General features: G+C 42.1%; 1 protein-coding gene across 5 annotated transcripts in view; it reads right to left on the reverse strand.

Annotated features, from left to right (window-relative positions):
* Positions 1–1,695: 1,695 nt before the first annotated feature.
* Positions 1,696–26,606, reverse strand: part of FARP1 (FERM, ARH/RhoGEF and pleckstrin domain protein 1) — a 217,377-nt gene continuing 192,466 nt past the window's right edge. For all 5 annotated transcript variants that reach the window (XM_086771247.1, XM_086771262.1, XM_086771254.1 and 2 more), the window contains 11 exons: positions 19,475–19,556; positions 16,699–16,936; positions 14,891–15,021; positions 12,063–12,131; positions 9,883–9,972; positions 8,693–8,775; positions 8,242–8,354; positions 7,594–7,757; positions 5,018–5,125; positions 3,791–3,942; positions 1,696–2,676 (listed from right to left, as the gene is read on the reverse strand). In XM_086771247.1, coding sequence (XP_086627373.1) covers positions 2,595–2,676; positions 3,791–3,942; positions 5,018–5,125; positions 7,594–7,757; positions 8,242–8,354; positions 8,693–8,775; positions 9,883–9,972; positions 12,063–12,131; positions 14,891–15,021; positions 16,699–16,936; positions 19,475–19,556 — 1,312 coding nt within the window. In that variant the 3' untranslated portion in view covers positions 1,696–2,594. The remainder of the gene's footprint in view (positions 2,677–3,790; positions 3,943–5,017; positions 5,126–7,593; positions 7,758–8,241; positions 8,355–8,692; positions 8,776–9,882; positions 9,973–12,062; positions 12,132–14,890; positions 15,022–16,698; positions 16,937–19,474; positions 19,557–26,606) is intronic.

Here is a 26,606-nt window from a genome sequence, read left to right on the forward strand (position 1 = left end):
TTGTCTTTCAGCCTGTCATTTTTGGCTGATTTCAGCTGAATTTACAAAGGGATTGAGGTCTCAACAGTGTTTAATTGAAATGGTGTGAAAATAGGAAGGCCTGAGTATATGAATAAGCCTCTTGCCTTAACAAAAGACAGACAGCAGCGAAATGATGGCAGTGCTCAGCCTTGTAGATAAAAATCCACCGGACTCCAGGCTTTGCTGATCCCATTGCGTGTGGTGCAACTTCCTATGGCAATGAAGTTTTTGTTCTGCTTTTATTTGTTCATTATTTAAAGCTGGCAACTGATTATTCATGGTGAGTAATAACAAGCAGAGTAAATCTCTTGGAGTCACCAGTTTTTGAGGGGTTTTTTTGCCTCCTGCTGAAACATGAGACCCATCCATTTAGTTATGGGTCCAAACCTGGCACGCAGTGACCCTGTGTGTCCTACCTCGCTTGATTAGATGGACAGCGGTATGATGTGAGTCAGGGTTAAAAGAAGTGGTTCTATATTACAGCTTTTGAGTAAACCATGATTTTTTTTTTTTAATATCTATCTATCTATATGCATAAACTTCAACTCATTGTAAGATACGACCGTGAAGACAGTCACTTTTATTTCCTTACCATTATTTCAGTTTTGGGTTAACCTTAGGATTAGCGGTTCACGAACACTGCTGAACTCGCTTGCTTTGGCCATACAGGGAAGGGTCACAGGCTTGGAATGGACAAGGCAGGGAGACCTCCCATCGGGGGAAAAAAAGTCTTCAGATTTTCCTCTTTACTTTGTCCTTCATCATGGCATAAACAGACGGACAGAGGCAATGCCCTAGGGTAGATGTGATTATTCTATCTGTACTGATAGTCAGGGGAAACAGTTAAGGAAAAGAGCAACTGCAGCAAGTTCCCTGCCCCAGGGGTTTGCAGGTTTCCATACAGCCGAAGGAAGCAGCTGAAATACTTGTTTCCCTTTGTCAGGGTGCCTCAGATTTGGCCGTGGGGACCGCAGCTTTTCATAAAGGGGTTAGTAGCCCATCCTGTTCCTGCATGGAGATTATATATATATATATCGCTGTCTTTGGGATGGGGGGAAAGAGAAAGAAGGCTTTACTGACCTGAAACAGCACTATATATGATAGGATTGAGGTATTTTATTCCCTTCTGTTGTGAGCAAAGCTGTAAGCCATGTTATACATCGCACATAAGTAAGCCATTAACAAAGCAAGAAGCCAGATGAAGGAAAAGGGTGGAATTGTCCCGGCTTCATTTCCCGTATCTCGATTTGGGCCCCCTCTGCCTAGCACTGTGTTTCCTCAATGGCCCTTAACAGCGATAGATGTGTTTCCAGCAGGTTCAACTTCTGTTATGGAAGTCTGACGTCACCCTTATCATGAAATGTTTCTTAAAACACAAGGCAAAGCAGCTAAGCGTTGCAGACTTGGTGCTGCTAACCTTTCTGAGGGGGCCAACAGCTTCTCCAAACTACCCTGTTAAAGCCAGGTATACAAACACGTATTTCCACTGCTGGTTGTATCTGTGGCTCGCTGTATACTGAGCACTGGAGAACACGAGACTGAAATTCCAAAGAAAGAGAAACTGAAAGTCACACTAGGATGTGCAGCAGGCAGGACAAAAACTTGGGCCTTCAGTAGTACCCCCAGCCCCTCAGTTACTGAAACACGCTGCAAATTAATCACAAATAGCTGCGGTGGTTGTAGCATACAGGTTTTCTTTCAAGTTTGTAAAACAAACAGCAGAATGTCACCACAGCCTTTAATTTCTTCTTGTACATACCATTCACAGTACATTAACAGCCCAAATAATATTGCACTGGATTATTTTAAAATTTTTTCATCTTGCAAGTAGTATTCACTTCTCAAAGCCAACAGATGAACGATTTGGTCAACTTGCACCAAGAAAATGGTTAGATAAGAATCCTATACTTTATTTATACCACACGGATTTGTAACCCCAAAGGGAAGAGAATGAGCTGTAAACTGTTTCCTCGTTAAAGATAGAAAATTAGTTGCTGATTAAATGTAGAAAGACTGGGGAAAAAAAAGAAATCTGAAAGTTATCTCACTCCTGTTAGACTGCTTGCTGTATATATAATTATATTCTACACTGTGAAAGTCCATCTACATTTAAAAATCCAGCAGTCTACAGATTAACATGGTAAAAAAAAATAATAGATTTTTATGAAAAGAGAAGAAATAATGTTTGCCTCAGAGTAGAAAGGTTTCACGTTGTGAAGTTGTCTTTTTTTTTTTTTTAGGTGCAATCTTTGAGGCAACAAAATGTCTTTTGGCATTTGGCACTCTAATAAGGACAATATTTTAATACTGGCACAAGCTAAAAACAGCACAGAATGACAAAATACAAGACATGAAACGCACCGCAGCCACTGGGATGATGGTAAGCTAGTTTGAACAGATGGAGAACTTAAACAGTTTTGCTGAGGAATTGTGTAAGTTTCTGCAAAACCATAGGTTTTTTTTCCTTTTACCAAATTGTAAGTTTTACTAAACTTGGAGGGAGAAAAGAGTTTCAAATGTCCTCTAGAAAATCAGCAGCTGCTGGACAATCAACACGGCGGCTTGTTCAGCTGTCAATAGGCGTGAGGCTCTTTATGACTCAGAGCTCGAGTGCGTGAGGCAGAGGTGGTGGCACTTCGGATCACTTCCATCCATCTGTCAGGAGGCACGAGGAGAGACACAAACAAAGCAACGGTCAAGGAAAAGAAAAGATTTCTTGAAAGACACAGTCTGTGCTATCGTACACAGTTTTATTTTCAGTGCCTACGGGAGCATCTTGCTTGCTACTTTACTCCAAAGTCTATCTGAAATCAAGAGGCTCTAGATCCAAATGACTGCCAACCGCATCTATGAAAGGAGGTTTAGAGAGGATAAACTGGAGGGATGAGACTCAAAAGTAATTTTACTTCTTCTGCAGACACCAATTTTTTTTTTTTCCCCTTCTGGATGGTCCAAGTGGTAAGCAGTTGATACCAACCACTGAATTCTAGAGCAAAAAAAAAAGTGTTATTTAGCTGCAGTTGCTACTTCTTTTTCCTAGGACTGAGAAAGGGCTTTTGTGTTTTTTCCTATTCTACTCATTCATTTAATCAGTTCTTTCACAATTTACCTTATTTATAGACTGACGTGGCTAAAACGTAATAATAGCTTTCTTCCATAAGAGAGCACATTAAGATTTTTGACATGTTCATGCTTCATATGAAAGAGCTAAATTAGTTCCCAATATGAACAACCTCAAACCACAATTTAGGAGGAGCAGCGCCTGTTTCCTGGCTCTCCATCTATCACAAATTCAGCGGGAAGTGTAAAAATTACATGCTGAAGTGGCAGAAATACATAGTAAGAACAGTTGCTTTTGTGAAAAATTAGAATAATTTTATTTCAGGTGTGGATTTTTCATCCAGTTGTACTAGAGGGAGTGCAGTGACTCTGCACAGCTACTGAAAAGTCCTGTGATTTGTTTACGTGCTCTGAAGTCTGAGAGCTCCCTGTGCAGCCAGCCTGATCAATTTTGACCGGATAATTCCTGCACATGATGCAGGATTTGCAGTGATTACTATTATACCTACCACGATATCAAAACCCAGCACTTGATTCTAGCATTATCAGGTTTAAAATTTATGTTAAAGTTTTAAAGGCTTCTTTCTCTATTGTGCTGAACAACTTGCCTGTATCACTGAGCCAATTTACTAAACTTCGCATCTTCTAACCTTGTCTGGAAAAAATCCTGGAATTTTACAAAATTCCCTCTCACAGAAGACCGACTTACCTTTCAAATGTGTATTCACTTTCAGCCCTGAAGTAGTACACGTGGGATTTGAAATGCAGCTTGAACACATAATCTTTGTGAATGTTTTCAGATTCAGAAGGAATCGTAAGTGAATATCCCAGTAAAGGAAGGCTGGCTAAAGGATGATTGTCCTGAAAAGAAATAATGGAAAATGCTGTGAGATCAAATGCCCTTAAGTAAAGAGATCACATATGTAAAATGGAAGATAGATACACAATCATTTAAAGGTCATCATCGTGTTTCCACATGTGCGTGGAAAAAATACCAGCTTTATATAATCGCAATGAACTCCAGTGTCTGGCAGTTTCAGCTTGCCCAATTTTATGGATCCTTCTGGTAAGGACCTGGTCCGGGCTGCTCCTATCAGTATTTCCTCATAAGGAAGTTGTCTGAAACCTTGGACTTCCAACTACTTTCAAACTGACAAACGTAAAACTCCATCGTCTGGCATCTGCAAAGCACGATGCGTGTTCACCTTAGGCTTGCAAACGCCTGCTCCTTTAGGAATGTAACGGCCACCCTGCAGCACTCATTGCTTAAGTCCTTTGACTTCATGCATGGCATGTATGAACAAATCAGTTCTTCGTCCTGCTAACGTGTGGAATATCCTACAATCCACTTTAATTTCTTTTTTTTTTAAATGCAGAAACTTGAGCATTAAGGCTTTCTATAGCAAGGAGAGCACGACATAGCAACTGGAATTATTTTGTGCTTACGCCCTGCTTGAACACAGAGATTCAAAGGTCCAACAGCTCTAGAGAGAAACCCCCCACTTTTGCAGTGCGATGTTTGCTCAGATGGATTAATCATTGGCCGCTGTTCGCTCTTGTTTGACTTAAGCATCAGTAACGGTAAACAAAGTTTCTAAGTCAGTATTAGACTTCGTACAAGGGGAGACTCTTGTTTAAACTCTCACTGTGATTTCTGAGCAGTGGAGATATCTGTTGCACTTTTAGGGATGGGATGTACTGTGACTGTTGAAAATTTCAGGAAACAAGCACGCGTTCTTCAACGGACAAGCGAGCAGATTGAGAACGGGCTCTGTTCCACGTGCCAGCGGCAGTGACGGCTGTGTGGCCATGACCAATGCACCTGCTTGTCTTGCCTACAGCATCCATGACCGATGTCCGCTTTTCTGTCTGCTACCCGTTTGAAAAAAAACAAAAGGTCTTCTCCAGCCACACACACACTTGTGCAGTCTTTTACCTGGTGCGATTTATAGAAGAACATACAGAAGTTGGTGAACACCACCCAAAGCTTCTGCCACCCGTTGCTGTTTTTGAATTTTCTTAGGAGATTTCCAGACAGCTGGTTCTGAAACAGATCAAAAGTAGCCAAATAAAACAGTGAAAGGTACCCGCAGTTTAATTATCGTAAGAAAATTTGCTTTTATCTGGGTGTATGTGACCCTGTTGTATGTGAAAGGTTTTGGTTGAATGGATGCATTTTTCTTCTGCATTTTTCTGCTACTAAGTAGTACTTAATGTAACATATTTTTTTTGTTTGTAGCTAGATACTTCCAAAACCATTGAGCTACGGCACTTATCGTTTTTTTGTTTTTGTTTTTGTTTAATTGAGGTGGCTTTCAGTAATACATTACTAAACATCAGTCTTGTTATCCTAGTCTGTCTTTGTTCTTTTCAAATGATACTTAAACAGAATAATGGAAACAGAAAGTCTGACATGATTTTGTGATGTAAAGGAAAATAATGGCATACTTTAGAATTGCAGATAGAGATTGAGCTCTCAGTCCCCAGTGAGTTCACATGGTAACTTTTCAAAGATTTCAAAAGCAAGGACTATTAACCTTATGCTTAGCTGGATTTTGGATATTTTAACAAAAAGGAGGAGGAAGCCGTAAGCAAATACAAGTATTTAATGTCTGGCTGAAGGAACCGCTTTTCACACAGTGAGGATGTAAAGTCCAGCATCATTGTGCCTTGCAAAGGAAGGGGAGTTTTCAATGAATTATTAATTACTTCCCATTCCTTGTTGACTGTTGAAATTACATCGTTCTCATTACATAATGCAGAAGCCACTCACTTCATCTGCAAAGCTTAATAGTCAAAGTCTGGTGGTCCTGATGTATCTACTACAAATGAAATATTCTTGAAAATGTTCTTTTTTTTCACCAGTCTTGGACATACGTTAAAGCCTTTGCTTTAAATCATCCCATTCTCTGATATCTGGACTGCTGCCTCCTTTGCCCTAAGTGACAGGTGTACTCCTCAATTTTCTGTTACCTCGTTACTCTGGAGGATATCATAAAAGGACAGGCTTTGCATTCGGTACCAGCAGACATATGAAATGGAAACAGGCCGCTGATCACTGATCAGTCCAGCAGGTAGGGAAGTACAGTCACTGACAGAGAGAGGATCTTCTACCACGAGAGAGACAGAAAGGAGGGAGAGACACAAAGAAAATAAACGATAATGCTGAAGTGAGAGCCACCAACAGAATGACGTGAGCGTGAGCGTAACCTGCCACACATGGAACAGCAGTGGAGCTGAAGATGTTTTCACAGAACAATGTACGTCTCCAGGGTGTGTTTGGTCTTCACTGCTTTGTTTGCATTCATTTGAGGCACGGGGAGGAACAAAAATAAGGAAAAATGAGCACTGATCTCAGACCAAAAGATTTACTAACTAAATGTTTTAATCATTAGAATGAATCACTGGTTTGAGTTTTGTATCTACTTATAATAAGCCCTCTGCTTTAGGGAAAAATATGAGACCTTGTTCCACGCTGAACTATTCCTCCCTTGCAGGATATAAGGGTATAAAGAGCCGAAAATCCACCTGCATGGGATTGAAATGAGGCTCGTCAGTCAACATTTTCTAGTACAGACTAATTTTTTCTGTCACATTTCAGCAACCAACTCGCCTTCTGTTTAAAACCAGAGGCAGTTACACAAGCTTTGAATAGGGTCTGTCCTTGCATCTCTGCGTTCTGCATCAGCGCGCCTTCTCTAGAGCAACGGCTGCCTGACGTCTGAGGGCTGCCCCGTGAGGGCGAGTGGACTCAGCTTTAAGATGCCATTTACCATTTTTGTAGAACATTAATCTCCATTTGACGAGGATTGTGAAAAAGTACTCAGAGCTCCCTGGAGCCTCTCTGGGGTGAGGGGATAACACCAAAGCAGGCTTACCACCTCATCCTAAAACCGACACTGAACTCAGAGTCTTTCATTTTAATCTTTGAAAAGTCAATGTCTGCATCTCGTCTGTTGAGTACAGAATTCACAAACATGTATCAAATTGGCTTCGCTGGGATCAGGGGGGAAAAAGGGATTTTTAATTTTGAGGTGGTAAATGAGAAAAAAAGAAAAAGCAGATGAGACTGAGCAATGAGACAAGGTTCCAGAAAAGATGGCTAGGTAAAGAAAGTACGTTAGTAATACACATAATTAAAACTCTGGCTGCAGCAGCTAAAGACAATATCCTTTCAGCTCAAGCAACGACTTAATGCCTCTGTAACCAAAAGCATTAAGACAGTTTGACCTGCTTTAAATTTTAAAGGGCATCAGCATTTTTTTGGGCAGTTACTTTTATGACAATTACTGCTCTAAGTGATTTTAAAAATGCGCACTAAGGGAGGGGATACGTGTTTCTTGACTGATGGTTTATGCCATCGTTTGGAGTCAGTTAAATAGGTGTGCCTGAAACTTCCCCAGGAGGAGACACCGGAATAGTGCAAGTGCACTTATTCAGGAGGAGCAAAAAGGAAATTGTCATTCAAGAGCGAGTCTGGAGCCGCAGTTCAGATCGTTCTGAGGCAGATACCTCCACAGCAATACTAAAGTCGATCATTGAAACACTGGTATTTCTGTGCCAGCAGACGTGCACCGTAGTGTTGCCACGGTGTGGTGACTGACGTTCGAGTGAGGTGCGGGATGCACTGAGGTCGTCCTCAGATTCCTGGTCTACAGTAGTTTCGTCAGGAGACTCTATGAAATGCAGGGAAAAAGCATCTTTCTTCCTCTATGCAACAACATATATAATTGGAAAAATTAAACAAATCAATTCTGTCCACAAGATTGTGAACTAATTTTAAAACACACTTTGAAAAATAATTTTGTGCAGATGTTAAGTAGATTTTTTTTTTAAACGTGTTTCTGCAAGTGTTAGAATCAAAGACTAACTACCGTGCTTTCTTGGTGCTTTTAATACCTTCCAAGGACAGGCACTGCCCAAATCTTATTAAATTGTTCCTGGAATCATTAAGCTTAAGTCACTTCTCTATTCAGTGAAACTTTCTGCTAACATCAACAAGAACATAAAAATGGCACATATATAAATATATATACATATAAATCAACTTCAAATGTATCAGTTTGACCTGTGGCCAGCATTTCTCACCACTTTGCTTAGAAGCAATCACCAATCACACTGACTAAAGTGAATAAAACCTACCCTCCAGCAATTACTTACTATTGTCAGGTGGGCTGCTAGCCAGTAACTCTGGGGCAGGGCCACTGCTTTTCTCTGCCAGGTCTATTGCCATCTGAATGTCCTCAGTCCATTTGTCCATTTCAGTGCGGGTACTAACACGGAAAATTCAGATTTTATTCATTTTCATACGGGCTGAAAGCAAACTCTGAGAAACAGTGAGAAGCTGAGCTTACTTTTTAATTTACATAAATAAATACATGAGATGCTAGGGTTTTTTTTTTTTCCTAATAACTCAGTTTTGGTTACAACTCGCACAACTGCCACTGTATTTTGTCCCATTCTTTTGTGGCTTTCATGAAAGAATATACCTTGGAAATTGTTTTAGGAGCAAATCCAAACAAAATGATGCCTCTCTGCTTATCTATTTCTCCCACTGTGAAAGCTGCAGAGAAATACAGTTTACATGCGTATGTTGTCTCCACTGGATTACCTGGCAGCAACAACGATGGACTGGTGTTGACCTCGTAGCGTTAGACAATGAGGAACCCCCCATTCCTCTTCACTTTCTTCCATCTGAGAGATAAAAGCCCAAATGCAGTCAGATTGCAGGAAGCACACATTTCTTAAGGTGAAACAGTGAACTGAACAAGCTCTTTCCCCACTGAGGGAAAAGAAAACAAAGAGGAATGTTCACAAACAACAATTTTGAGCTAGGTATTCAGGAAAAATCGTGGCTTGCAAGCTGGAAAAACAGTAAATTCTACAATAACCTCTTAAACCACAGCATGACTTTGTCTGCTTTGTGTTTAAAAAAAAAAGAAAGGAAAATAGTGGTAATTTTATTAAAAGAGTGATTCATCATACCAAAGGACATGTTAAAGGCTGAGAGTGCTCTGGACACCGCAGCATAACACAGTTTTGTTGGGAATAAGTCCACACCAAATGGACACCAATAACTGAGAGGATTCCCAGAAACACTAGATAAAACTTGAAGCCTCACAGGTGTTTAGAGAATTTCAGTTACTGTGGTGATGATTACCTAACTCGATTCTCAGGAAAACAGTATGGAACAGATACAAGCCCATGAGAAGTTCCAATGAAAATAACGGGGGGAATGAAAGCAACTAGCAAAAATATTTTTGAAAGTGTATAAGAAGAGGAGGTAACTAGGTGCTACGGGCTCAAATTTGCTGTTTTCCAGAAGAATTACAACAGCTCCAAATGGCATATTGCTGCCAGTTTCCCACTACTTTGTCTTTAAGATACAGAGATTAAAACATTAGGAAATGCCTTTTATATTAATTAGATTGTCACTACTGTTTACTTGCCTTGCACAGCAATTGCCGATGAATTACTCGTAAGAGTCATGGTTAAATTTATGGTTTAAAAAATAAATAATCCATCTCACGAGAAGTTCGCACTATGAGGAAGCTGCCCTTCAAAATGCCCTTCTCCCCCCGACTTTTGCTAAGTAATCACCTTTTCGTAGAAGGCTGCATGAACACATGCCGAACCCAACACAGCCTCGCCAGGCACTGCAGAATGTAAACCACAACTTCCCCGAATCAGAGAACAGCCCTCTGCTGCTGCTTTCCGTCCAGCAGAAATTCACCGAGCCATTAAGACGGGACCACAAACAGCCAGGTGAGCATGAATCCCCTAAGTTCTCACAATACTTACTGTCATGCCATACAGCGGAAGATGTCCATGGACTTTAAACTGATTTGATGCTGTCAGGCCTCTACTTGTGTACAATAAAATATCGTTGAACTAAAAAGCAAGAATAAGCATTATTAGAATGACTTTGGCATGTATATACGTAGAAAAAAAACCCAACAGAACAGTAAATACAGAAAAGCTAGCCAGTGCTGGCTAGCTATTTATAGGGCAGTCCTAATGCATGAATCCAACATACTGGCTTCCACAATATTCCAGTACCCAGTATTAGCACCTGTTACTTTCCCTGCCTTCCTTCCCAGCTCATGTCAGGCATGTTCACACAATTTTCCATTGAGTATCTTCCAATGCCTTCTAAAATTCCCTTTGTGACCTCTGGGTCAGAACTAACAAGCCACAACAGCAGTGAAACCAAGCAGTACATTTCACACTCTGATGCAGTTTGAAGCTACAGAAATTGTGTTTCACCAGTATTTTCTTCTGATTTGTGTAGAGAAAACCAAGCACGCCCCAAAGAAGTGTGTCCAGCTTAACTCTCGCAAAGTGGCTGTTATTGCACAGAAGGAAGCTGTGAGACCTGGCTTAAGATAGGTGGCCTTAGGTTAGAAACATCAAGGTGAAGAGACCAAGTGTCTTCAAGGCCAGGTTGGATGAGGCTCTGAGCAACCTGATCTGGTTGAAGATGTCCCTGCTCCTTGCAGGGGGGTTGGACTGGATGACCTTTGAAGGTCCCTTCCAACTCTAACCATTCTATGATTCTATCTCCATTTATGGAGCTTCCTGCATGTAACAGCAGTTGTCAAAAGCACGTCAGATAATCACCTGCATTTTGTCGCCATGATACAAATGGCATATTTTCACTCTACTACCTTGGTCAAAGGATGTTTTTCTCAAACCAGACAGTCACATCAAGAAAAAAATCATACTCTGTGGTGTGAAACAAGGCTCTCCCGAAGACATCTACAACCCCGTAGCAACGATTCATGAAGCTATGCGGATTGGCCACTAGATGGAGATTTAATTTTGCCAGTGATTACACATGTATTCAGAGTCCCAAAGTACTGACTCAGGATTTTATCTCCAAAAAGATTTTGGTGCTCGAGACAGACAAAAGACTTCTCTGACAGCATGAGCAATTGGTAAAAGCTAAGTCTGACTTGAGAGTCTAGTCTCAATTTTTAAAATGTTTTATAGAAGTAGAATATCGAGGCATCAGCTGGTAACAAGAATTGTGATATGCAAGAAAATATCCACCATATTCCTTAGGCTTCCTCTCTAGTGCCTTTAAAGGCAGAGAATAATCCTCCTAAGACAGATTTAGCAGTTAAATCTTGGGCTCATTTGAAAGATGAATTGTCAAACATCTCATAAAACCTAGCGCACTCACAAGCTTTTCTACACACTCACTGTCTTCACCTTTTGCGTACAAGAAGCCAAGGATGTCCCTGCCACACTTCACTGACTCTTTAATGTTCTGCCCTGTAACACTGGACTATAAAATCTGTGCACTCAGCTGGGCATCCCAGTGCCCCAACACCAGGGCTGAGCCGCAGCAGGATGGGGAACTTGAGAGCAAGTCAGCTGGCCAGGAAGAGAGGAGGAATGATCTGGTCGGCTCTTGTGAGATCCAGCGAGACCCCCATAACCTGAAAATGCTGCGAATGACGGTGGGAGAAGACAATCTTTCCTAGTGCAAGAGCTACAAAATGTATCTCCAGGTAAAGGCAGGTCCTTCAACATGCTGGGCACTCATGGGCTGAAATGGGCTGATTTGTGGAGAAACTTGGTTCTGTAACATGTCCTGAGAGCATTATGCAGATTACCATTCTTATCACCAGGAGTCACTCTTTATCTTCTTTTCTAGACACGATCACTAACCTTGGTGTCCTTTTTCATTTTATAATGACTCTGCTTTTATTTAACAAAATGTTGATAGGAGATACTATTTTATCATGACATTCACAGTGTCATATAAAAATAAATGAGTTTTATCTTTATAAGAAGTAGCTACAAAGAGAACACTGGGTTTGGACAGAAACATAAGTCCTAAACAAACAGCTACATAGGTGATGTATTATGTTAACTTAAATAAGACTATTCAAAAATACTTACTGTAATTCACAGTTTAATAGTTGCTTACAGTTACATTTCACTATATAAAGAAAAACTGCCGTCTTGCTTACCAGGAAGAACATCCGTTGCTGTAAACCTTTTCCAGACAACTTACTAAGACTGCCCAGTCTAATGAACTCCTGTCGAAAACAAATACAAAACAAACATGTATCTTCTGCAAAAATTATGATGATTTTTTATTATGTAAAAATAAATATGACTACTTGGTCATAGGACTGACCTGACCATCAGTCACCAAGACTTTTGTGTTTTATTAAATATGTGAAAAATATTATTTATAGAACAATTTATTTCCATTTGTAATTGTCTTTAGAATAAACTCAGTCTTTCATTCATTTTAAGAAAATTCAGCTGAGCAAAATGTTCTCTACCTAACATTTGAGTCCTTCAGATCGCTCCCTCTTTCATCAGTTTGAATGTGTACTTTTCATCTTAAAATGATCTAAAAATTAATGATGAATTGGCCTGTATGTCACTGGTTTGCCACTGGTAAGCTTCCGTTGTGCCTTCACAGAGATGTAAAATCAGCTAGAGAAATCAACATCACCATCAGCAGAAAAAGAGGGACATTTGTCTGGCAGTGTGAGTTATTTTAGTACCATCCATGTCATATAACACAGTACATTAATTCAGATCAAACTGTTTAAGAATGTTTAGGTATGGAAATATAGGAAAAGTAGCACACCTGAAACTTTCAAAATGCTGGATTTCCTAGGTTTACTGTGAACTACATGTAACTCACCCTTCCATTTATCTGAAACCCATGAAAATATCCTTTTTCAGTCACTCCCTCCAGCTTCTGTCAAGAGGTTTATATTTATTTATTACAGTCTTCCGAAGGTCATTCGGCTCACAATTGTGCATGTAAAAGGCATATAAAGCATCAGAATCACCTGCAGCTTAGCAGTAAACTGGCTGTTGAAGATTAATCTATCCAGAGAGAGACTGCAGCCACCTGAGGGTTGCTGTAACGTGCCCAGTCCCCCTACCTGCATTGCGCAGGGACTAAGAGGTGGGAAAAGCGGCTAGAGGTGATTATCCCTATACCACGGTAAGCTCATGTTACTTGAGAGGCCACTGGAAGCTGTTGTCAGCCTTCAAAAAGTATTAATCATAATTACTATTTATATGGTACCACTTAATGGCCATTAGCAGGTTTAGCACCACCAAGGCAAGCGTCGTGTGAACACATGAATCAAGAGCTGCAGGTCATTACAATCTGCAAGCCCAGCTGACCACGGGATGTTTTAATGTCCAATTAAATGAAAAAAAATAGGAACCAGCTCGGTAGCAGCGGAGATCGCAGACCGGGGCAACGTGAAGAAGATGGTGACCTGCAGCCACCTTCAGGATGGCTGAATCACCAGCCTAACATGAGACTTCTCCTCTCAGAGGTGGAGGTCAGCCACCTTTGGGGAAACCCAGCCATGGGTGACGACTGTGCTGGGACAGGGATTTCAGCTGCTGAGCCAGAAGAGCGGTCAAAGAGCTGGAAGCAGCAACATCTTGGGCACATGCCAGAGCGTGGTGCCCAATGCTTTTTGCCTTGGCAGGCAAACCACCTCTGCTTACCATCTGCCTTTTTCTTGAACTTCCTAGGACAGGAAGACCGCTCTGTCTTTAAATAGAATAGAGTAGCAGAAACGACCGATGACAGCATTTAACTTCACATGATAGAGAGATGCAGGGGCTGTGAAATGTCCTGAGGGGCTTGCCAAGGAAGTGAATAGTCTGTGGATCACTGGAAGCTGTGGCGGCTGCTTGGGAGAGAGGGAAGAGGGAAAGCGAGGGAGCGGGGAACAGTCACAAATCCAGACAGACCTGTGCTCAGTGCTGCCTTCCCAACAGCACATCAACTTCAAACCCCTTTTTCTAAATGTTTGAACCCTTAAATGAATTAGACCCTAGAAAGTTCAGCGAGCTGCCTCTCTGCCACAACCTCGCTGTGGCACAAGGTATGGACATGGCCTGGCAAGCCGACCTCAGGCTGTGGGGCAAGTTCAAGCACTGCCATATTTGCAATCTAATGCAAATCTAATCTTTTTTTCCCAAGCTGTTTCCCAGTCTAGTGATGCATTTTCCCCAGCATTTCAGTTGTGGTGAGTACTGTTTTCATGTATTACACACAAAAGTCAGGGGAGTGGGGAGAAAATTACTTCAACAACAGACAACTCTGGAGTTTGCATGCACAGATATGTGCACACAGAAAAGTAAAAAAGGCTACAAATACCACACTGAGGCTCATTTACTCTGAAATAAGCCTCTGTTTTTAAGAAACCGTAACAAGTGAGAAGGAGATGTTGGTATTTTTATAACACAATTAAGAGTGTTTACTTAAGGCAACACTGTCTCAAAAATTATTGCCTAACGTTACATGTAGACTAAAGAGACTGCTCGTCCCCAGGGCCATGAGTTTCAAAGCCAGGCATCATGAAAGGGCTGAAGGTCCTCCAGCGCAAATGTCTTACTTTCCTTTAATCTGCTATGCTCTAGCATCGACGGTTGAAAAAAAAAAAAAATTATGGCAGCAAGAAATGAGGAAATGTGCAACTGCTCAAGCTCTGAACGCTGTGATAAATATTAGACTTCTACTGCCTCTCTCGTAATGGATGTTTGGAATTGCCTACAACCATCCAAATCTATACATAAGATAAACCTAATAAAATCAGTAAAAAGGTAATAAAGATGATTGCTTCTTCCCACTTTAAAGGCTGCTGTTTTCTATGGTATTATTATTTTTATATCTGATGAGTTTTTGGTGAGAGAAAGATGTTCCTAAAAGGAAAGGCAATTTCACAGCTGCTCTTAAGAAAAAGGTTTCTAAAACATACCTAATGCTTCCAAATTGTATCAGACCTTGATCAACTCTGCTACTTACCCTTCCTGGGATCACCAGATTGTCTATGCCTATCAAGTCTTTCTTGAGTTCATGCAGCTTCTGGAAGTTCTCCATCTTTATCATATTGCCATGGAGCTGAGCCACCATTTCAGAAATCTCAGCCAAAGCAGCTAGATGGACAAAACCATAAAATGCTTATTAAAAACTTACAAGAATGTTCAAAAAGAAAGACGGCATTTTCTGCAGCATCTAGCTCAAGAACATCATCCTTCTTGTGTTACCTGTCTCCTTTACGGTGTAAAGCTACTGAGGTAGACTGAAAACTGCACAAACTCTGGACATCATCTTACAGAGTGGATGGGAGAGGGTGGAGTGTTGTAATGAAGAGACAACCTACTTCCTCAACAAAAAGTTTGCTCTATTTTAGCCACAGAAACTTTGTAGGAATACTCAAGTCAATTCAGAGCACAAATGAATGAATTCTCCTAAAGGAATTAATTCCCTACATCTCCAATTAATCTAGAGACCTTTTCTATGCTTGAAAAAACCAGCACTTCCCCCTCTGCCTGGAGCACACTGGGTCAGGTTCATATTTGAAAACACTAGGAAATGGCAGTGTCATTTATTGTATCATTTTAGATGGTAAACACAGTAATCTTGGGGTTTGTCCTCAGTCCCAGCAATGAGAACAGCTAAACGGGCTGCATGTTGCTGAGTTGCATCACGGCTCTATTTCATTCTCTCCAAAGTGACGACCAACAAGGAGTGACTAACACCTGAGGTGGTTTATATCCATTTCAAAAGCAGAGCAGGAATCAAACCTTGATGGCTGCTGCAGTCTCTGGGGAGGTGAGAATGGCCACATCGTCCTCATCATCTAGCCTTGGCTAACAGAAATGAAGACACTATGCGCTGCATTCCGTGAGATCATTCAGGCAGTAGCTACATTTAGACAAACATCTGTGTCACGCAGCACTTCAGTGCCACAGACCTCTGTGGCATTTCCTATTGCTACAGGAAAAGTTACCTCCACATTTTGTGGGTTGTCTGCTGTGGGTCTCATTGCGTGGCATCTAAGGGAACCTAGCCAGCTAACAATTTACCGCTGGGAGCAGCCATGCCAAGCATTGCTCCCTGCCCAAGTCCTTCTGTGCTGAGTGGTAACTCTACAGATAACATCGTTATCTTTAAATGTAGATAGCTTACAACGAGGGTGGGGAATGGGGATAAGAAAGGAGGAAAACAAATAAAAAAGAAATAGCAGGCAGTGAGTTTAGACTACAGAAGGAAAATTTCTTTATATTTGGAAAAAAAGCACGTTGGCGGCTTTGAGTTCCTGAAACAAATAATGGAAATGGTAATAGAATGAACTGTATGTCTGTAAAAATAACACATAAGACAAACAACACTTAAGACATAACAGCAGCAGCCATACTGGGTCAGACCAAGGGTTCACCTGGGCCGATATTCTGTGTTCCCAGCAGATCTCTAGGGAAAGCTAAGAACAAGACAAGCACATATGGTATGTTCCCTGTGCTCTCTGTTTTCAGTTCAACTCCCAACTGTTCTCAGTTCAAGTGACTTCCTGAACTGCATGTCATTTCTGTGTGTTTAATAACCCCCAGCAGATTTCTCTTCCAAGTACTTGTCCAGACTGTGGCACAATGTGTATACAAGAGCAACCTTAATCCTACCATTTCTGGTCTTCTGAGTGCTGGATTTTGCAACTCAATTCTCTTTCAACGCAGGCTTAAAAAAAAATATTTTTTTTTGTCCAGTCATGCACCTTTAACAGATTTGGATGCCATTCCCCAGCTCTAGGAACTGGTGTCTTTTCTCTTACTTACCTCTCGAATCCCTGAAGTCTATGTGGCTTGGCGGATAGTGCTTGCAAAGCCTCTCCATTATCTGCTTGTAGTGCATAAGCCTGTGTAAAGGTCTGAGAAGGAAGGTATTGAGAGGCAAATAGCAGACTTTCTGTAGCTCAAAATCCCTGCAAAAGGTCTCCAGCTTGCGAGAGTTCTTGATCCCATTCTCCAGCTCCAGTAAAATCTCATTGTGCTTCCACAGGTGAATTGTCAGTTGCTTATATGCACAAAGAAAAGAGCACGAGCTATAAACAATCACTGTGAGACATGATTCAGCCCTATTCCAATTAAAAAAAAAAAAATCCAACTAGCACAGCAGTTGGGATTTCCCAAACAAAATCACTGCGCAACACAATGGTTCTGATATACACTTGAAAAGGAGAAGTGGCATTACTTGTTTGAAGTACACACCCCCACCCCTTCTGCATTCCCTGTAAAACAAGAGGACATGAGTAAACAAAGCTAAGTCTCACATCAGTGAGTACTCCAAAGGCAAGAAGATGACATGAACATAGCTCATGCAAGCGCAGGTGCAACAAAGAGAGAGCTAGACAATGTGAATGCAGAGCTAGGATTTTCTACGAGGATGAAGGGATTTAGTTGCCTTAGCTCCCTTAGGGGCTTTTGGGCAACTGAGATGCAGGCAACTGGACTTCTAGTTTCTACTCCCCTATTATTAGTGAGAAGTTGCACCCCCTGGAAATACAAACAAACAAAAAAAATAGAGGAGTTGTCCAACAGAAATGGGTATGTTAGAGCTCTTAATCCTTGGATTACGTCCTCTTCTCCTTAGTGCAGTCTCTAAGATGATCCCACTGGCAGCAGGGGAGTGATGCAGCAGCAAGTGAATGAGGTTTGCATGAAAGACGTAACCTCATTAAAGTCTCAGTATCACAGACATTCATGAGTCCCACTTAAAACAATTTAGCAGTATTTTTTTTAACAATTCACACAGGGGCTTCATTTGTGTTTGGCAAAAGGTAAACTGATTCTTCAGGATGCAGAGAGCTGCTCTGAGCCGTGAAAAAAAGTCACCTAGTACCTGGTAAAATATTAACCAGCAACAAAAAGAAACTGAATGTATATGTTGAATGGACGTGAGGAGACAGTTTGGCTTATTCTAAAACTCCTGCTTTTTGACACATTTCCAATCAACTCCCCCTCTCCTGTGATTTGTGACATCCTTACCAGAAATCTACCTTCCCTACAGCCAAGGCACTTCCTCCATATGCTGCATATTCATTTTACAAGCCTGTAATTCAAGCAAAGACACAGCAGACCCTCTGGACTACTACAGAGGCTGCCTATTAATTACTTGCTCTTAACTTATTTCCTATGTTAATTAAACAATAAGTGTCAGCTTTCAGGTCTTTTAACAGGTCTCATGATAAATACATGGAATTTTAACTTCATTGCTTCCTGTGTAGTTCTTTAAGTCAAATTGGGTTTTACTTCTTTCCTCCACACATCTGTACTTATCAGCAGTGGTGGTTCTCAAAGCAAAGGGAATAAAATCCTCTAATGGGAAAGGGAGAACGGGAAAAGGAGAATGGAACATTGACAGGTCTGAGTTACAGTGAGGACTGTAGGCTGCCGTTCTGTAGTGCCACAGAGGGACCTCCAGACAGTGAAGGACAGACAATTTAATGTTGCAAGGTACCAAGAGCAGAAGCAGAGTCTGTCAGAAGCTGAGATTCCAAAAACCGTTTGTGAAAAGGTGTGTACTTCTTGAGAGCAGGGATGGAGGTAGAAAAGTCCCCTCTGTGTTTCTTCCAATGCCTCTGAATTGTGTCTCAAGGGGAAAAAGCAGTTCCTGCTAAGTACACTGCAGAAAGGGTAAAGCTGCCTTACTGGTGACAAAGCTGCCTGCGTTGGGGACTGTCAGTCAAGATTTCTACATTCTCTTTTTCTGATTTGCTGTATAATCACTTGCATGTCACTTAACCTCTCTTCATCTCTTTCTGTCCTTCTGAAAGATAAGGCTAGTACTAACCAACATCTCAGGAGAGCAGCAAAGATTAAACTGCTCTTTCCTCCAGCCAAGGACTCAAGGCTGCTCCATTTACTAACTGCAGAATGCCAAAGTGGCAATCGCCAAAGATTTATCGGATAGGTTTGAAAGCACTTTGAGATCCACTTGTTGAAGGTGTGGTGCCATGTTTTGCCACACACTGACCAGGATGAGATGCAAAGTTTGCTGAATGTTACACCTGGATTTGCACTTCATATGTACACTTTTGCTTTTAGCTTTAAAGGGATCAAAGGCAATTATTCTCATTTATTCAAACACCTTTCATCTAATTTGGTACCAGAGTGCACAAATATAAGTTTCCCAAATCAAATCAATATCCAGGTTATGGTCACTACTCCTGCAATACCTTAACACTTACATTTGCATGCACGAGTAGGCACACTTGGCATTTGAATAGTCTATTCAGCCACACAAATTCTGATGTTTTGACTTCTTATTTGAAACAAAAAAGAACAGTAAATGAAATGTTCCTGAACTTGTATGTTCATTGTTCCTATATTTGGAAAGTGGACTGAGGAAAGGGGCTGGACAATTTAAAATCAGCTTGCATTCTGAAATCTCAGGGCTCACCAAACGCTTGCTATTTCATCAAAGGAAAGTTTTATAGCAGAAGTCGAGATTACAATGGGCAAACACCAGCACAAGAGGCAACATTGTATGAAAATGAAAAGCACGCTAATGTTAATCCTTGTCAAAGCTTAATAGTTATAGGATCATTCCTACCTTCATACTCTGAATGTTCTTTAGCATAACATCTCCGATTCTTTGGTAATCTCCTTTAATGTGAGCATTAGAGCGGCCTTCCCTGTCAGCAACAGAAATATCACACACTTCAGTCGTGCAATAAAACGTAATCACTTAGAAACACAGAAAGGAACTCAATAGCTCATTTCTTTCAAAATCCTGACCCTCATGCTCCTTCGCTCAGAAGCATGAGAGGAATCTTCCTGACAGACATGTAATTCCCAGGTGCGGTACATCCTTCACCAACTCTGGTTTGCACTCCTAAGAACAGAGAGGGCAGGCACTTAGCAGAAGGATTAGACTTTTGAAGAAAATTGCTAGCATTTTTAAACACACCAGAGAAGACTGGAAATGGCTTTTGAGAAAAAGGAAGACATCAAAATCCCATGAAAATACATGGGCTTAAAGCAGAAGGACTACAACCTGGCACAGGACATGCAGGCGTTTCTCCTCTGAAAAGCTTTCTGCTTGTGCAAGGGACAGTGGGACAAAAAAAAAAAAATAATCCATCCAGCATCTAGGTTTGACTCATAAGTGTTACACACTGGCAGGAATTTTTTTTCAGTGTGTTACTTTTGGTATCAAGAATGCAAACCACTCCCTCCCAACCATCCAGCTGCACTTGGGTGGGTGCTCTGTTTCGGAGAAACCCAGCTCCTGATGAAAAATATATTCCTGCTTCTAAACCCTTCTGCGAGACAGGCAGGGATACCACACACTGACTGCATCCAAACATCTCTTTTAGAAAACACAGGAGGAAAAATCATTAATATAAGAATTTAATAATTAATATAAGAACCTAATTGACCTTACTGTCAAATCAAGTTAGGTTTTCAAAAGAAAATCACTAGGGTAGGCATGGGGAGAAGCACTGTCCCCCTTCCCTTTCCAACTTGCAATACTGTTCCCAAGTTTTCTGCAGCATGGCTTTTACGTGCTGTCCTGAATTTTTAAAGTTAATTTCAACTCCCACATCTGAGTATCAGAAGACAGATCCAGTCCCGGTGTGAGCAACTGCAATTCAGACAAAGAAATGTGCAACCTTGGAAGGGACAGAAACACAATCAAGCTGTAAATGAACCCAAGGATAACAGGACCTTCGTTTCATGTTATTGCTACATAGATATATTGTTTTTCACCCATTCGCAGTAGCGCACACTTTTAAGAAAATTCTGTGTGCAGTGAAGGAATAAGTGGACAACCAGGTGGTAAATCTCTCCATTCCTTAGTACTAGCAATTAAGCCAGTGAAGTCCCACACTCACCAAATCATTCAGGACGCAGTTGTTAGGAATATACTTTCACTGGTAAGACACACTGATTTTTTTTTTTTTGGTCTGTATTATTATATGAATAGATGCATATTCAGACATATATTTTGTTTTGTAAAGTTAAACATGGCTATGTTCATGCTGGATAATCTCTCTGTATGCTTTTCTAAGTGGGAAATGTGGAGCGCACAGCTTATGAATACTCCATAGTAACATCTCCTATTTTATCCTTCAACAGACAAAGAGCTGATAAACAATGGATTGCTCCATGTGAATTTGAACAATATCCAGTCTCATAGGCTGTCCTAAATTATTGTCCTATTGTGTAAAGTCTCCCAGGCACTCACATGCCTATTTAAGCAATAAAAACACAGGTCTCAACAAGATTTTAAATGTTTTTTTTCCTGAACGCAAAGGTTACACCAGGGTAGGAAGTGGGGTTGTGTCAATGGTAACTTTAATCAGCATTGCCAGTTTTGGGAAAGCACTGCATTATATAAACACTGCTACAGTCCAAATATGCCCAAGAAATGGTCTATACTGCAAGGAACAAGAGAGGTACCTACGGATGTTATAAGACTACAGTCTCCATATTACCTGAGGATAAAATTCCAATTTCTCTCTCCAGGAAGCCTCTGTCTGTCAAGTCATCTCCCCCGAGTGCTGTTCCCTGCCTTTCCCTTCCCACATGTCCTATCCATCCAGCAGCATTCCCCACTGAGATTTTCTCTGAGAGATTGCAAATGAAACTTTCCAGCCACTAACACTCTGCTCAAAGTGGCGTACATCAAAGTGCCCCCGACTGAAAACCACAACCATTTGAAGTCCAAGGCAGTAGCACCGCACCGGCAGGAAGCAAGCGGAAGTCGCCCTCCACCCGTGCAGCCAGCATCCTACATGGCTCACGCTGCGCCGCTGCACGCAATCCCAGAAACGTCAAAGCCAGACGAATTTGTGCCGCTGCCAGTAACGACATGGTATTCGGTAATTATCTCTAGAAGAATTCCTGCTTTATGTGTTACTCTCTAACTCTCTGGCATTGCCTGGATCCTTCTTTATGTCTCTACATTTGATTTAATCTAATGGACTTCAGTAGTTTGGTACCTTTCTGATTTACTGCCAAGATAAATATTAGGTACATCATTACAGACTGCTATTTCTAAATAGAAATTGCTTTTCTGATCTCAAGGCTACAAGACAAATTGGCTGGAATACTCGTTGCAAAATTCTTATTTACTAGCTAGCTACTCAAAGGCTGACCCCAAGAGGACTGAAGTCATAGTGAGTGCTTCCACTGGCTTTGTGAACTTCAGCTAATATATAGTGCAGTTGTTCACTGAACAGTCAGGTCCTTATTTCCTAAAAGTTGACCCCCTGGCCCCTCTTCAGCACAGCCAGCACTGACTGGTTGCACGGCATCTCATCCCGTCAGCCACACACAAAGCACCAGGAACTATGAATTACCCTTCATTGGCTTTGGCCACAGACTGGCCTGAGGCACTTTTCTTAACAGTTTGAGGACTTTCAAACCTTGCTCTGCCTCTTGGTAGAGAGACAAAGAGGGAGAAAAGGGATTCCCCAAAAGCAACAGCCTCTCTCCAGCTGCCGGCTGAACAGTGAAGAGCTGAATCATACCAGAGCCTTCAGCCTGGACCAGCAGAGATAACCTGTGCTGCAGGCAGATGAGTACTGCTGGGAGAAACAAAACCCTAAGAAAATCCAGAAATGCAATGGCTGGGTAGTGCTGCTTGTTATAGCCGTTCTCCCTGCTTTGGTTATTTATTTCCATGCAAATGCAGCCTCTTGCAACAAATATGATTTTTCCACCGGCAATGGTGCATACGTCTGTAGGCTGTGATGTGGAGCAGAGGGGCAGGGAAAGGTGAAGCCAGTCACAGGGGAACGTGACGGCTTCAAATCTGCCTCCTAAATAAACCCCATCCTCCACTCCACTCCCTGGACTCCACAGTAGCCCCTACACTAGACAGCCCTCCTCCCCACCTCCTCAACATACAAATTCCAAGTAAACAAGATGAAACCCCCAGAGAAGAGCATCCAAAAACACAGAATATTAAAATAAAAAACAAACTCCTGACCCATCAGGTGGTGTCTTACTGCTTCAACAGCCCAAAGCACAGCAGCAGAGAAGCAAGCTCTCCCTGCGGTGTATGTTTTGAATAACAACCCTTGGCTTCCTAGGGGGGAAGAAGCTGCTCATTTGTTGTGCATCGATGGCTAAATTGTTCTTCTTACTCCTTGTTTCCACGGGTCACTGTTTGAACACGGTATCTATCAGTCAGTGAACAAGGGACAGAGCTCAGGGACTAGGTTCTTGAAAATTTTCATCAGGAGCTGATTTATGATCCTCAGCTCCACAGAAGATATAGGAGCTGCTTTCCCCACACATAATGTGCCCTCATTCCACTGCCATTGTGTTCAGAGGTCTAAAGCCACTGAAAATCATGCTGAATAGTGGAGATATGATTCTATTCTATGATATTATTCTATAATAAGCTCATTTTCTTTTTTTTTCCAAATAGTTCCTTCCTTTTTACTACAATGCAAGTGTACAATTGCAAGCAAAGAGGAGGAGATCGACTTTTATACCTGATAAGAAAATCAGACACTACCTTATATGTTACTAAAAATGGCCACCAGCTTGACTTACAGGCACTACGCAAGCAGCTAAGTTGGATTTTTCAAATTACATAAACGTCTCAGTGTACATCATTGAAAAAATCATAGAATCATAGAATAGTTAGGGTTAGAAGGGACCTTTAAAGGTCATCTAGTCCAACCCCCCTGCAAGGAGCAGGGACATCTCCAACCAGATCAGGTTGCTCAGAGCCTCGTCCAACCTGGTCTTGAACGTTTCCAGGGATGGGGCATCCACCACCTCTCTGGGCAAGCTGCTCCAGTGTTCCATCACCCTCAGTGAAAAAATATTTTTCCTAAAATCTAATCTGAATCTACCTCCCTCTATTTTAAATCTGTTACCTCTCATTCTATCACAACAGGCCCTGCTAAAGAGTTTCTCCTCATCTTTCCTGTAGGCCCCCCTGAGGTACTGGAAGGCCACTATAAGGTCTCCCCAGAGCCTCCTCTTCTCCAGGCTGAACAGCCCCAACTCTCTCAGCCTGTCCTCATAGGAGAGGTGCTCCAGCCCTCTGATCATCTTTGTGGCCCTCCTCTGGACTTGCTCCAACTGGTCCATGTCCTTCTTATGCTGGGGGGTCCAGATTTGGACACAGTACTCCAGGTGGGGAGTACTCCACTCCAATGCAGTGGCACCAAGCCTTTCTTAATGTTTTTGTCTCAGGAATCCACACTGAAGTTTGTACTACAATACATAACTCATTTCTGTACATGGAACAAAGACACTTTTGAAACTGTCCTCTTCATCCCTCTTCACCAGACACGCAGACTCGTGCATTTGAGAAGATAGTTAAGGATTGCTGTTTATATAAACTGTTTATCAGGCTGTTCTTCCTGACCACAAGTACTACTTCCCAAACAAAAAATGGTTAATAAATCAACATTTAGCTCATCTTCCTACACCTCCCCGAGTGCTTTTTATTACAGGTTTTCAAATTGGCTTCCATGAATCCTCATTGAGACTTCTCCTTTCATATGGTAAGATCTAAGAGGTTTTTTTTTTCCAAGTTACCAGCTGCACATTTCTCACCCACATCTGGTAGTACTGCGTAGCAGCTTTACTCAGAAGTGCCTGTGAACTGGGAGCCAAATTACTGGCTTCGTCGGGAGATGAGTCTGTCTGCATTTCTGGAAAGTACGTAACGCTTTTTTTTCCTAGCAGATAGATAAGGCCTAAAACGCAGATTGACACTACCTGATAGGGCCTACAGGGCTGAAATGGCTACCCTGGCTTGCCCTGGCATTGCTCTCTGCAGCGCCTAGCAGTTGACGAAGGCGGGTAACTTATTGTTCTCCATTTGCCACCCTCTGTCAGAATTTACAGAAATCAGATTGCAACCTTGTAATACAAACATTTAAATGGGTGTGGGAAGATGAGGTCAATTTTTTTGGCTGAAAAATGGCGCTTGTGGCCCAAATGAATAGCCTATTAAGTGGCTTAGATAACTGAAGGAGCAGAACATAACTGACTTCTCAGATTCAACTGTTAATGTTAAGGGATGCATGTTAAGGGAGCATGCCATGCTCTGCCTGCACTGCCCCCACCGTTCCTCCTTGCCATAAAATCTTTCAGGTCTTGGGAAATGGCAACCAGCTGAGATATTCCTCGCATATTTCCTCCCAGCAGAAAGGGTTGGGAACCGCTGGCCTTGCACCTCAAGCCTTGCTGAGGAGCAACCTCAATGAGTCCTGGTAGCCAGGGCCAGGAGCTGGGTGCCCGGGTGCTGGACGCACCTCTCCTGGCCCTTGCTAGCAAGACAGCCTGACGTGCACTGTTCCCCCTCCCACCTCAGGCAGCTTCCTGCTCTTTTTTCATCCTTCTCCCATGCTGCGTGAGCAGGCAGAGCCCCATTCCTGCCTGCTGCCTGCATCCACCAAAGGTCATCCTTCCTCTCCTCAAACCACAGGGCCTCTGGTGGGGTATTTTCATGTCGTTCCAGGAACACCGTCAGTCTCGTGAACAGACAGCTCAGCACAGTTGGAGCAAATGATGGGATTCATGGTCTGCTTCACTGACCCAGCAACAGCACAGGCAGGGCAAAAGCACTGACCAGAACATGGTACGACCGATCTTAGGATGCTGTGCAATAAAAACACCAGGAATCTGCTCAGTTTCATGACCAGAAAGAAGCTCTGGCTGTGAAAAATGCAGCAACTTCCCATATTCTGCAGTTGGCTATTGGTGTCAGCATCGATTCATGTCTTGTTAAAAACTTTCTCACTATGCACCAGACACTGAGATCTGCTCTCTTAGGAAACGCAGCACTAAAGAGAAAAATGGGTGAACTGTGTAAAGGAACAAATCAGACCTGCCAAAATCTATAACCGGGTCAAACGGATACCAGCCCTTAAGATGTTCAGAAGCAAACAGTCTGCCTCTGATGGCAGATTCAAACAGTTCAGAAGCCTTCGAGCAAGCCAGAAATGCTTTTAATAACGTGCACAATCTGGGCTTCTTTGAGTCAAATACTAAAAGTCTATAGATGTTTTAACAAATTAAAAGCACACAGAGCCATCTAACAATTGTTATGTGCGATCCTTCTTCGGCCTTGCTCTCCTGACAGCTCTTCCAGTGCATCAGCTTCAATGTGATCCAACTCCTAAGAGACCAGGGAACGGCCTCCCATAAGAGCTTCCAGCACGCAGCACGGAGGCTTGAAACAAACCTTAGACAAACACACTGATGTCTAGGCAGAGCGAGCAGGCTGAACTGCACTTTAAGTTGATAAAACCCAGCATCCTACTCACTCGGGGAACACAGATGACTGGTGGTGGGAGGCTCTTTGTCTCAGACAAGCTCCCACAAGACACCTGGGTAGCTAGAGGCTTCCAGTAGCTTGACAAAGTCTGCAACACTTTAATTCGAAGGCCCTTTTTTTTGGTAGGAAATGCCACCCTCTGACAAACACATAGCACGTTCATGTCTCAGGACAAGCGTCCCACCTTCCTCCTTCCTCCACCTGCCTGGAATTTAGAAGAGCTGACATCAAAGAGTCAGATACAAATGAGTTGGCTTGAATCCTACCCGCACCTGCCTGCAGCAGTGCCACCGGCTCAGCCAGGCCCGTGAGGAGCTACACAGCTGATGGAGAAGCTCTGCGCTGTGGTGGTGAATAAATCTGGCTGCCTTAAAACTCAAGGCCAAAGATAGAGGTACAACCATGGCAGTATGGATATTGAGCTAAG

This window comes from Chlamydotis macqueenii, chromosome 1 (genome assembly GCF_036417535.1).
Source record: "Chlamydotis macqueenii isolate bChlMac1 chromosome 1, bChlMac1.mat, whole genome shotgun sequence".
Lineage (NCBI taxonomy): Eukaryota > Metazoa > Chordata > Aves > Otidiformes > Otididae > Chlamydotis > Chlamydotis macqueenii.